The sequence below is a fragment of the Silurus meridionalis genome, chromosome 20 (genome assembly GCF_014805685.1).
Source record: "Silurus meridionalis isolate SWU-2019-XX chromosome 20, ASM1480568v1, whole genome shotgun sequence".
NCBI lineage: Eukaryota > Metazoa > Chordata > Actinopteri > Siluriformes > Siluridae > Silurus > Silurus meridionalis.
Window position 1 is genome coordinate 4225001 of NC_060903.1, and position 13678 is coordinate 4238678.

At 42.8% G+C, this 13678-nt stretch overlaps 1 protein-coding gene across 1 annotated transcript; it reads left to right on the forward strand.

The window, feature by feature from the left end:
- The first annotated feature begins 7992 nt into the window (after nucleotides 1–7992).
- On the forward strand, nucleotides 7993–10533 carry klf2b (Kruppel-like factor 2b). Its single transcript, XM_046877219.1, has 3 exons — nucleotides 7993–8479; nucleotides 8623–9547; nucleotides 9661–10533. The coding sequence occupies exons 1-3, from the start codon at nucleotides 8408–8410 to the stop codon at nucleotides 9777–9779; spliced, it is 1116 nt and encodes a 371-aa protein (XP_046733175.1). The 5' UTR covers nucleotides 7993–8407; the 3' UTR covers nucleotides 9780–10533.
- Nucleotides 10534–13678: the final 3145 nt, after the last annotated feature.

Consider the following 13678-nt stretch of genomic DNA (forward strand, 5'->3'; position numbering starts at 1 on the left):
TCATTGAAAAAAAAGTGTAACATTTGTACATCTATATTTGGTTGTTCAAAGTAAATCTTCATAGCATTAAATTATCTAGTTTGTTGTATATAGACAGAAAGAGCATGAATGTGTCTCTAGACTAAAAGACTAGGTGTTTGCAAACTTTTGACAGGCTCTGTATAGTTACTTTAGAAACCTTGAAGCTAAAGAACTGTAGTGAATTTATTAAACACTAATAACTACATTGCATTAATAACTATCATGTCACGCAATCGATCACAGAAACAGAGCATCACAGCACAATCGGCATTTCCGAAGCTGTCGAGTCACGCTGCCTCTTCCCGCCAGTAGCAGTGTAACAGGTCCATCTGCCCGTGATGACGCCATTAGCGGTGTGTACAGGAAGTGACCTGAGCGGCCGTTTTATGAAGACGGTGTGTGCTGGAGCAGAGGGCAGCAGTCAGACTGACCCACCAATGTCCTGTTTCCTCTGCTGATCACAGCGAAAGTGTGCCACAGATACCGAGCCCTTTCCTGTCGCTCCTCTTACTGAACCTCTAGGTCTTGTTTCAGGTATGGAGAACATGGACAACATCCAAAAAAGCTATCAGGTGGAACAAAGCTCAGATTCAGATCTCCACGCCTAGCGGTATGACTGCGATTCACTGAACATGGGCTTGATGATTCAGTGCATATGTAGCGACTGCAATCTTATTGTGTGGATGCTTTATCTTTGGAAAGAAAAGAATCCGAATGCTATGTTTTGTTTACAGAATTACATAATGAGCTTCAGCCTAATAATTGTGAACACATTGCATCATGGATCACAAGATAAGATTTCTTAGTAAAAAAAAAGCATGAGCCATGTTTCAGTGGAAACACATTAACCGGAACACCTCAGTGTTGTCATTTCAGTTTTATTTCAACATCCAGTCACTTTCAAGTGTTACGGGTGCAATACTATTTCAAGCATATAAAAAAAAAAAGGAAGAAGATTCTTTTTCCTAATACATTCCTGAACAGCTCCATTCACGTTTGTCTTTACATCTGCTTTGCGTTTATGTTTTAGCTCGAGAATACAACTTGCACGTTCCTCCTGAGAACCAGAAAGAAAAAAAATATTCAAGCCATTTCCTTCAAAGCACAAGAAAATGCCAGTGTGTGGCAGAAAGATGGATGCCAGTTCAAGCAAGAACTCCGACGCTAAATAGTAGCAATTGTGAGGCCGTACAGGTATGCATCGACGATGAGGTGTGCGTGTGTGTTGTTTATTCAGCTGGCTGAATTTAGAGGCGGCCGATTCGAGCATATTTACGTGCGTGTCTGTGGCAGGCTTTAGCCGAAATGAACCAGACCCGCTTTACTCAAGCTTTCAATCCAGTGCTGCGTTCACGTAGAAGCAGTCATGCGGTTCACGAGATTTGACTCGTTTTGGACACTTCGGCGTCAGAGCGGTAATCGGACATTAGCATGGGATGTGGGTTGGTACTTAAAAATAAAGACTAAAGAAACACTTGGAAAAGAATGAGTCACGTACAGAAATCACATTGGAAAAAGATGAATCATGTAAAAAGGATGATGTGGAAATAAACGATTCGAGTATATATTTGTTTTCATCACGTGTTAAATGAAAGCATCACGTGGAAATTTACTGTGAGAAATGACACATGTAGGAATGAGTGCATGGGGTGGAATAACGATCAGAAATATCTAAAAAAAAATGAAATGTGTTTTATAATTGATGTGTAAGACGAGAGAAGCTCACGGAAGCAAGTAGTGAAGGGACAGCAGAAAAATCAGCATCAAAATAAAGGCAAAGAATCCAGTAGGGCGAAAAGAAGACACAAACACAGGGAGCAAACCAAACTGGTAACAAGATATCATGGACGGAGATATAAACAGCACAGAGAGTCCAAGAAAAGAATCCACAATAGGCGTTACATCACAATGAGTGTGTGTGTGTGTGTGTGTGTGTGTGTATGTGTGTGTGTGTTTTAAATAGTGTGAGAGTTGTTCATTTGTAATTGCTCAACCAGTAGCTAAGTGAACCAGAGAGTGGGAATGTGTGTGAAGCTTTGGTGTTTCGGGTCGGCCATGTTTGGATGCTGTGGTGTTTGCAGAGTCTCGGCTGACTGAGATCTGTGAAAAAGAGAGCGTGAAAATCAATGAATCATTTGGTGAATTGAATTAGATGTATCAAGTATGTCTATCTCATTTGGTAGAAAATGAATCAAAACGAATAAATAAACGTAGGAAAAACCTCAATGAATCATGTGACTTTACAATTCTGTAATTGTAAATCCTGCGCTACAATCCCGACTTTATTAACACGGGTCTAGAACGAACTACGCAACAAGATCCTTCAATCAAACAAAAGCCCCCTTTCAAGGTCACCCCTCCCACCCCACCCAAATAAAACATTGTAAGAGGCAGGTATGTGTTTGCGCTCGATCCGGAACACGGCCGTGTTATGGTTAAGGGTTCACAGCTAATAAATAAAAAACAGGTCCCTCTCCTGCGCACTGTACACTGACACCCAGTCATGGACTCAAGTCATGTGACCCCATACCATAGCACAAGCTCGGATTTACGGTCCCAGACATTGTCGGGAAGTTTTAGAAAGTAACTAAACGACAGAAGAAAATGACGCATGTCAAATCGTCTTACGTTTTACTGGTGCAGTACAGGGACGTAAGCATTTTCAGATGTTTCAGTGTGAATGAGCAACTTTTGGACTTTTTTTTTTCAACAAAAATGTTGTTTTTAAATTGATCCGGATTCGTGTCGATGTAGCCTAAGATATCCAGGAGCTGCTTTTGAAAAACAAATAATCAGTGATGGACTGGAATGAAGTGCTTTCCTGAACAATTACCTCTGATATGACCTCTTCCATAAATGGCACATTTTATTCCAGAAAGCATCAAGTCCCTGTTACTGGAGCAATGATAATAATATTAAAACCCTCCAGCTGTTGTTTGTTGAAAATGAATCAGCACATTCTGATCGCTGTGGTTTTGTAATAGGGATAAACGCTTCACGTGCCAGTCTCGTAACTGTAGGTGTTGCGTGACCTCTTGATTCATTTAGCACGCTGTAAGGCCTTGAGTCGTTTGCGAGTTTGGTGATGCAGCACATCATTAAAAGCTCATGAGCCTGAAAGCCCTGGCATCACGTACAAAGCAAGAGGCATACACAGAACAGACAATTTACCATCTACAATAGCAGCCCTTTCAGCAGAAAGTCTATCAAGAAACACTTTATCCCGCGTTCTTTATTTGCACAGGCTTGTCGGGTTCATCCAAAGACGCAGCCTCAGGTGTGTATAAATCACTGAACTGTATGTTCGGCATGTGAAATGGCAACATGAGGTAATGGGACCGAATCCCAGTGTTATATAAGGCAGAAGAGAAACACTCCCTGGCTCGACTATAAGGTGCCGTTGCTTTGTTGCCGTTCTTTGTGCTTCAGTTCTGTTTCGGTTTGATTGAGCCTTGGGGCAAAAAACAAGAGCTAGAACAGCACGGCCTCAGCCTTCAGGTGTGCATAGCGGAAAGAAAGAAAGGAAAAAAAAAACCCTAACGTGAACGGCGTTCTTGTTCCAGAAACTTTCCACAAATATTTGAGGTGTACTGAAATTAGAACTGGACGTGAGCCAGGCCTTTGAATTCCAGCAAAGATGGCTGCACGAGCCAGCCAATCTCTGTTTTTCATTTCTCAACTCTCCAACCCCCACTCTCACTCTATTTTTCTTCCCAGAGCCCGCGAGTCTCAATGCTATCATTCTCTGATTCGGCGCGAATCTGGCCGCGCGTGTGCAGGAAATGGGACTAAACTGGCTTCCTGAGAGGAAACGCCGCAATAAGCAAGGGGTGTGCGTTTAAAAATAACCCGGTATAAAAGGCCCGGGCAGGAGCCCACTCGCCGTCAAACTCTCCCGAGCACACTTTCCACAAGCACATCGTTCACTCGCTCCTGCGCTTTCACTCTCTCAGCATCGGCTCAGAGTCGGTACACAGCAGGTACGCTTTGTAAAACAACTACCAGTAATGGGCTGAGAAAAAGCTGAGGAGAGAAACCGGACCTCAAATTGGACTTGAACACAAATCTGATGTTCCACAAGCGCATTCACAACCTCAGCCCACATAAAGAGAACTTTTTCTTCTGGTTTGTTTGAAGGCCCTTATGACTTTTTTTTGTTCTCCATCCCTACTATATGTTTTTATTTGCTGTGAAACAAAAATGCAAGAAGACAAAAAGACATATGCAACGCGACTCTTTGATGGAAGCGAAGCGCGAGTTTGAACATGTTTGAATTTCCCTTAAAAAGTTTTTCTGCGTTTGGTTGTAGTAGGAATGATCCTGTAAATCACACTTGAGTAATTAGTTCAGGCATGGAGAACATGAACCTTAGAGACCTGGGCTATGACACACACATACACACAGATGTAACACATCTGCACGGTGACATGCAAACCGTAGTGATGATAGAAATGCACTATTAAAATTAGCCCACCGGGGAAACACCTTCTGTTTTTCGTACATGTCGCTCGTGTAGGACTTTCTAAAAGATCACCATTCACATCATTGTGTGCAGATGTCGAGGTATTACTTGGAAACAAAACAGAAAGTGAACTCTTGGAATGCATACAATACGGGCAACTTGATTGTTTCGAAATGCAAGGCGTGGATTCTCTGATGGATTCTCGATTCTGATTGGTCGGAATGGTGTGAATGAATGTGGTTCAAATCAGATTTATATTAAGATGCTCGTTCTGTTATCTTCTCTACAGTAAAAGTTCTTTCACATCTGTGACGGACACGTCACATTATCCGAGGCTCAAGACAACAAATAAACTAATGATAATGGTAACAAAGAAACATGTTATCAAGGTGTCATATTGTTTGTCAAATTAAGGTCAAAGGCTAGCAAGGAAGTAGCTGTTTATTGCTCCTATATCAAGTTCTACATGTTTTTTCATTAATAAAAAAACATCATTTTGAAAAAACTGCTTTGGTGAAACATTGGGACATGATGTTATTGGAACGCAATCAACTTCGAGGTAGTTACAGTAAGCACAATCCCCTCCAGGCAACATCACACCAGCGCGTCATCGATCGCTTTCCACTTTCGTCGATCCTCCACTTTCGTGTTATTCCTTGCCGTATTGTCTCTCCTCCGTTCGTGTGACCTTCGAGCTTTTTTGGCAATCGTTCCAATTTGCTTCACCATCCAGACAAATAAGGAAAACGGGGTTTGGGAAGCGTTTGCTCATCAGTTTTTTGGCCTGAATTCAAACCCCAAGGATGCTCTGGCATGTGGTGTATTAATTCACGTCTGAATCATCCTCGATTTGAAAAATGGAAAAAAACCTTGAGTCTGGCTTTAGTCACAAACAAGAAAGGGGGCTGGGCGTAGGGGCAAAGTAGGTATTTCTTCAAGCGAAACTGCATCAGTAAACGTGGGCCGCGGTGAGCTAATGTTATTCAACAGCTGCCGTGAAAACATCGACTGGTCCTTTTGCAATAAGGGACACTCTGTCTGTCAGAGTTTGAACACACAAACACATGCCGCCACATTGCAATTACAATGTGCATGTTTTATAGTGAGGTTCCATAGAAACACACACACACACACACACACACACACACACACACACACACACATGTTCGGTTGACACATCGAAATGATGCCTGATTTCTGGCTGGGAGTGGATGGGGGTTGGCCATATTGAGCTAAAGCGCACACACACATCAGGCGGCCTAAAAGTATCTGACTGCGTGCATGACGTGTGTTTATAATTGCTGTCATTTTGTGCCAAGGGGAAAAAAAAACTACCTAGAATGAAAATCTTTCTTTACGCTTCTTTGGGCTCAGTCATAATTATTTGTCTTAAAGGATTATACAGGACTATATGTATCCACTTTGATGCAGCTGAGACACAACGGTTATGGTTCTCATCTCGTCACCCACTCAACTCGCATGCGGTACAGCAGCAAAACAAAGGAGGAAGTGATACGAAGATTCATGAACTGCCACAGGAATTAGGAGGCTTGTAGAGCGAGTGCTTGTTCAGATCGAGCCTGGTTTGGACTTAAGTGCTCAAAGAGATGATCCACACACCCTACTTCACATTCCACACATTACGCAAGATCAGAAATGAAGGGTGTTCCTGCAAGTGCACCTCTTGTAGACAGGTGCATTAAGGAATTGTATGCATTTAAAATCATTAATGTCAACATGGGTGCATTTCCAATAATAATTATTACATTGTGTTATTTTATTGAAAAAAGCATCTCACACTCTCAGGAAAAGGAACAGTGCTAATCTACTAGGCGGTGCCTTTTCTTAGGGTGGTGTCCCTTTGGAACATCTTTTGTACCTTTACTGTACATTATGTCCATGCTTACATTCGACTAGTTTATAAAGACAAAAGATGTTCCTGGAAAGCGTATCACCTGACTGACTTTAATTATTTAAGTATAAGCATGAATCACAAGCACTAATATAATAATAGGAGTTATCAATCCCATGAGAAACAAGGATTCTTCTGCACTCATGATGTGGTACCATTAAAGCTTCATTAAGTACCACTTAAGCACTAAAAGGAGGTCATTATTGCTACAAAACACGTTTGCACCTTTCAGATCAGAAGCTAAAAAGATGGATCCTTGAGACAGGCTAAAGATCTACTCAGAGCAGGTGTGAAAATGCGCCATCAGTCCTGGTTTCTGGTATCAAGCACTTCATGATGTATGCAGATGCGCTGCCTGCCATGGACCCTGGAGTGGATTTATGCAAATGCATCCCCACTAGACCCATCCATTAAACCTGTGTTTGCATTTGACCACTTGTTAGAAAGCACGTGACGTGTAGAGAGGGGTATTTATTGCATCCCCCCACCCCCCCGAGACCCCGTGTCATTAGCGAAACTTAATGGCTCCGTCATCAATGCGATAGAATCGCAGCGCCGATCGGCTGCGTCCCTCCTCCGACTCGAGCGCCGCCGCCGCCGTCTCATTTGCACGTGAATGGCGCTCGACGTGAGCGCCGAGCGCGCGGCCGAGAGGGAGACACGAGCGGCGCCCACGTTTTGAACAAACTCGCTGCGCCGTCACACACACACACACACACACACACACACACACACACACAAAGACGCCAGCACGACACACTCACTGATGAAATGGAAAAAAAACATTTCAGTAAACAAATATTCACTCATCAGTCCAAACATTTATGATCAAGTGCATTCAACTATTGATGAAACGCGCACGTGGCCAATAAAGACAAACGCTATAGAAATTAAACACATGGTGATGATGATGATGATGGTGGTGATGATGGTGATGATGGCACTCACTGTGACTATATATTGAGAAGCAAACATTTCTGGGTTCCTGGAAAATGTAAATAAAAAATATTAGACACCTGTTGCTGAAACTCATCTGTTTAAAAATGAAATACATTTTTATTATTTAATTTTCCCTCCATTTTCTAACTTGCAAATTGATCTGGTGTGAGTTAAAGTGTGAGTTTTGTAAGTCTTTTTTTAAAAGGTAGCAACAAAGCAAAGTAAAGTAGCGAGTTTTATCCCTCCAAGAAGAATTAAAGGGGATAAAAATAAAAAAAAGAAGATCTTGTGGTTTGTGCTTTTTTTTCTCATCAGACTGTCTGTGAAATGACACACCACCTACAAGGAAACTATATCGGGCTTGATTGTTATGTTGCAGTTACTTTTCAGGATTATTCGCAACTTTTTTTTTTTTTAAACCAGTGCTGCAGCACCAAAATATCACGAGATCAGATGCAAACTGATGCACGGCTGATTTACATGACCGCCCATAGCCGTGATTAAAAAACCTGTTGAAGGTTTAGGTTTTTTTTTTTTTTGGGGGGGGGGGGGGGGGGAGATAGAGATTGCGCATGCGCGGGGCGTCAATAGAGCGCCGCCCTAACTCGTGATGTCACGGCCCCGCGAGCAGCTAAATGCGTGTATGAGCGCGTGCAGGAGGGACAGAGAGCGCGCGCCTTACTCATACTGAACAGTGAGCGCGAGAGACAGTGCGTGTGTGTGAGAGTGTGTGTGAGAGAGAGAGTGAGAGAGAGAGAGAGAGAGAGGAGACAGCGCGCGCCTGACCGACTCTGCTCTTTTATACCGGCTATTTTTGGGGCGTTTGAGCTCCATCCTGAACGCCGCTTCCTCCGCTCGCACAATTGGTCCAGCTGTGGTCTTTATAAAGGAGGAGGGTTTTTACCTGGAGCACAAACCCGCTGCCAGCTCAGGACTCTGCAGCAGCTGCAGCTTTATGGGACACAAAACCAACTCCGGATCAGTCGTGTGTTAAATCTTTTTTTTTTTCTTCGTTGTTTTTTTTTGACGAGGAGTTGTTGTTTTTTCTTGTTTTGAGTATAACTTTGGGGAAAATGGCTTTACCTGCAACCATTTTGCCCTCAATTGCAACCTTTGCCGGACAGAAAGAGAAACAGTGGGAAAATGTAAGTAAACGCTGATTTTACGCATTCCGTGCGCGCATTTGACGCACAAGCTGTGCACTGAACCCACCGAGAAAGTTACCTTTACAAAGTACAAGTTGTTTAGCAAAAGATCTTAACAGTGAATGCATTTTTTGTTGTTGCAGAGGTGGATGGAAGACGTGGAAAAGCCGCTGGCGTGCGCGCTCCCGAGCGTGGATGCGGGCTGTCCCATTAAGGACGACGATGAGCTGAGCCGTTACGTGGATCTGGACTTTATTCTGTGTAACACACGCATTCCGGACTGCGAGATGGTTCAGACGGACTATAATCCAGCAGTGGACCACTGCAACCTGTACCAGACAGGGAGCGCGTACGTGCCGCCTCCACCACCCACATATTCCCAAAGCTTCGTTGGGGAACTGTTGCACTCCGAGCCGGACAACGCGTACGGCATGAGCGCATCGAGCAGCAGCACGAACACCGGGATTCAGGGCAGGTTCGTGTTTAATTCAGCGCCTTTTCAGAGACAGGACTTCGTCGAGGGGATCAAGGCTGAGCCGTGCACGGATGGCTACGGTCCCGTGCTGGGCATGGTGCCACAGAGCTGCCATCGCATCAAGCAGGAGGGCAACGTGTCGTGCGCGATGTCCTTTGAGCAGCCGAGGCTCGCCGTCTCTCCGCAGGCAGCGGGAAACATGACGCCGCCGCTCAGCCCGGACGACCAGGCGCGTTGTCACACGCAGATCTGTCGCTCTAGTTTCCCGCAGACCGCCTACTACTCAAACCAAGCGCCTCTACAACCACCACCACCACCACCACCGCAGCAGCAGCAGCCTCAGCACCAGCATCAACAGGTGTACGCATATGCGGCCATGTTCGACGACGGACTCGGCATGGTGCAGCCCGGCGCCCCGCGCGCGCTCCTCACGCCGCCGTCCTCGCCGCTCGACCTGCTCGAGTCCAAGCCGAAGCGCGGCCGACGCACCTGGCCGAGGAAGCGCGCGGCCACGCACACCTGCACGTTCGCCGGATGCGGCAAGACGTATACAAAGAGCTCGCACCTCAAAGCGCATCACCGAACTCACACCGGTAAGATTTTTTTATATCATCAAAAACTTTGCACCAACAACAAGACCAGCACTGTAATTATTTTTTTTATATACGCAACAACTCCTAAAATAACATCTATTTTTTTCCCCCAGGTGAGAAGCCATACCACTGCAACTGGGAAGGCTGCGGCTGGAAGTTTGCCCGCTCCGACGAGCTCACACGTCACTTCCGCAAGCACACAGGCCACCGACCCTTCCAGTGCCACCTGTGAGCGCGCCTTCTCCCGCTCCGACCATCTGGCATTGCACATGAAGAGGCACATTTGAGGAAGAAAGAGAAAAAGAGAAAGAGAGAGAAGACAAACGGCAAAAACAAGCCAAAGCCTTATTACTGCCTTATTTAAATCCTTTGTACAAGACCAAAAGACTTTTTATTATTGGGTCGATAAAGATTTCTATTGTTCTTTACACTTTTGTATAACAAAAAAGTAGCTGGTACTACGTGGGATTTATAGAGCAGGCAGTTCATTGCTGCAGAAGTGTATTGGGGACAACCTACAGGGCTGGTCCTATAATATATAAAAAAATTCTCTATATATCTCTATATATAAGTATGTTAAAACTGGAAACCGTGTGTACACAAGTTGAACACAGTGCCTTTATATGAATGCATTTTGCATGCATGCAGTGCTGCCAGGATTGTGCAAAAACCTCATGCGTGATGACAATGTTTTCCCTCTCGAAACTGCCTCCAAATCGTCTGAAGGACCAAAACTGTGCGTTCACACTTTGATACATTCTCAGCCATCTGTTGTTGGTTTTTTCTTTTTTTAAGATATTTTCTAGATATTGTATCATAAAGGTACAATGACATGTTCAAGCCCCTTGTACATTAGCACACACACACACACACACCAGGGCTAGATGCTCTGCATTATTATTAATTGTTTTTGGTCTTTTTTTAAAGAATGTGTACATAAGTTTTATATTGTATTTATTGTACATATTAAACTAAATTTGAATATATTCGTCGCTTTGTGTGTCTTGATTTGAGGATTTCTTTTTTTCTTGAAACAGACAACGTGCATATTTAAGGCTCTTATTATGGGCTGCTTTGATGTTTTGGAGTCCCACAAGCTCATTACTGGTAACCATGCGCCCTTTAACACGCCATTTGGTTACGGCAAGGGGACGAAGCTGCTATTCCTGAACCCCCACTCAGACTTATGGAATCGAGTAGTATAGTTTAAGCCAAGATGCTTTCCAGCTGCTGTGAGACGAGGGCCCGCAGCCTGTGGCTTTCGCCTATAAATACAAACATTACATTTACATAATTACAGAGAGAGAATTTAGATATGTCTGGACAGAGGGGCACTGGGCTCCATGCTGAACATTCAGAAGTGCAGGGATAAAGTATTTACATGAGAGGTCTGGTGAGGACCTGCTGATGTGAATCAAAATCAATCAAAATGTGTTTGTGGACTAATAAATAATCAATAATCAGAATACCACAAGTTCTGCTCGTGGGAATCGTGGTATGGTCATGTTCAGTTCTGGTAAGTAAAATTTCTCATATGAGAAAAAAGAAGAAATGCAAGCCAGGTTATTAATAGCAAGTGGTATAGCTGGTGAAGTGTAAAAGAAGGAGTCTCATTTCACTTTTTTTTTTTTTTGTTCTGAGGATAGTAACTTCTACTACCAGGACACGCATGAAGAGCAATATAAAGTTTCTCATTTTAAGTGTTTCTAAATTTGTTTGAAGAGAACAAGGAAAAATTCTGTTAATGTGTGTTTCAGGATTAATGTAGGGTTATGTGGAGAGATACACCCACACATACACACAGGCTTAAAAACTAGCTTTCTGGAAAGAACCAGAAAGAACCAAAAAAAAAAAAGACAGTATAAACTAAAATTGACCTAATTAACAAGTCCCGAAGAAAATAGTCAACATTTGTTGGAGTTCAAATGAAGCGATAAGTACAGCAGTTTGGCCCTTGACACGGCCATCATAAACACATTCAGAAAAGAAAAAAAAAATGTTTTCCTGCACCTCAGGAATCCCCGAAGGCAGCCTCTTATTAACCCACTTGACACTGGACACACTGCAGCTCAATCTTAAAAAAAAGAATGGAGGAGAAAAAAAAAAAAAAAAACGAGAGTTAAGAATGTGGCTGAGCACGCCTGACGAGAAACTAAATTAATCACATGTGGATGCTAAAAAAACGAGAGGCGTCATTGAACGACAGAGAATAACACGAGCAAGAAATTCCTGCCCCGTATTTCAATGTCACCCGAGCCTTCTCCTTTCTCGCTTTGAATCTTCGATTCGAGCCCCTAGTGCAGTTTTTAGTCAATACGAAAGTGCGCTGCGGAATGTCCTGTTATTTCAAACGGCTGTAATTGACATACCAAAAGCCACAAATTTCATCCGGTTGCTGAACCCGTGCCTTCATTTTTCAACCTATTCAAGTCGAAGAAGCATTTCGAAGGATGCTTTTTGAGCGGCGTTCCCTACACGTAGCTTTCTGAGAAAATGGAAATAAGATGCGGCGTGCGAAGTCGAATCTGTAATCAGACAAAAGGAAGTTTCTTAATAGGGAGATTGCATTATACAGAGGAAAAAAAAATACAAACTGGAACATGGTGTACAACTCAAAGGCACACTTGTTGCACATCTCTGATGGCAATCTATACTACAGATTCACATGGGTGAGGAAATCAGGCGCTTGTGTGCTGAGACATGGCTTTTTATTTTTTCCCACCGTATGACCAAAGTTTCTGAGATGACATAGTGAAGTCTTTTTTAAAAAGAAACAAGGTGCAGCCCACAAAAAAATCCATTCATTTCAACCCTATTAAAGTTTTTAACTTTTATTTTTTGTTTTAAACAATTCCTCTTTAATTCTCTAATGATGCCCAAAACCAGTCACTGGTGCTATAACATATACCTTAAAGCTGCAAATCCTCAAGCAGGTTCTTCAACCTTTTTTTTTGACCATTCGAACCAAATAACTACATACACTACAGAGATTAGCAGGACTTGCTCATACGGTGCTGTGAAAAAGTATTTTTCCTAATTTGAATTTTTTGTTGCATATGTGGGACACTTAAATAATCAATAAACAAATTAGCAGTTTTAACCATGATTTTATTTATTAAGGGAAAAAAAGCTGTCCAATCCTGAAGCCTCAAGCGAACTTGGGTTATGCAGCAGGACAACAATCCGAAACACACCAGCAAGTCCACAAACAAACAAACAAACAAACAAACAAATAAATAAATAAAGATATTAAGGTTTTGAAGTGGTCTAGTCAGAGTCCGAACTTAGACTCGATTGAGATGCTGTGGCATGACCTTAAACAGGCCGTTCATGTTTGAAAATCCTCCAATGTGGCTGAATTAAAACAATTCTGCACAGTAAAGTGGGCTTAATGTCCTCCACAGCAATCTGAAAGCCTCATTGCCATTTATCCCATATGCATGGTGGCATCATATTTTTGCCATCATATGACAAAACCAGTTATAGGGTTATGGGGGCCATTACTTTTTCACACAAGGAGTTAAGACAGTTTTTTTTCTCCTACTGAACAAAATAATCACGTACAAATCAGCATTCTGTATTTACTCCTGTTATCTTTGTGTAAAATCTGCTTAATGATCTGAATCGTTCGTAACACAGATGTAAAAGAAATCAGAAACTACTTTTTCACAGCACTGAAAGACGTTAAAAGTGTAGGTTCCTGTTTCTAATTTATATTTTTGAGATTTGACTTGTGACTATAATATCAACATGTGCCTTATGAAAAATAACCAGCATGCCACCTGAGCAGCTTCATGCTCAATCAACCAGAGACACAATTCTCTATTACTGCCAAATGTTTCCATAACAATAAAAATGTCTTCAAAGACTTGAATATTTCTCCCAAATTGGTCCGCATGCCCATTCCTACCCACCAGACAGCTTTTAATAAATCACACAAGGAGGTATGGTGAAGGTGAAGACCTGACAGGTGAATCCAGCCAGTCACAATTCTTGCTGCTTCTGCTGCATCACATGATAATGTAACATTTTCAGAATAATGCTCTCCACCCGATTCTGCATACACGAGCTCACAGATGGACACGATTGCCCAGTGTTACTGGGATTGACAAAGAAAAAAAAATAAGAGAG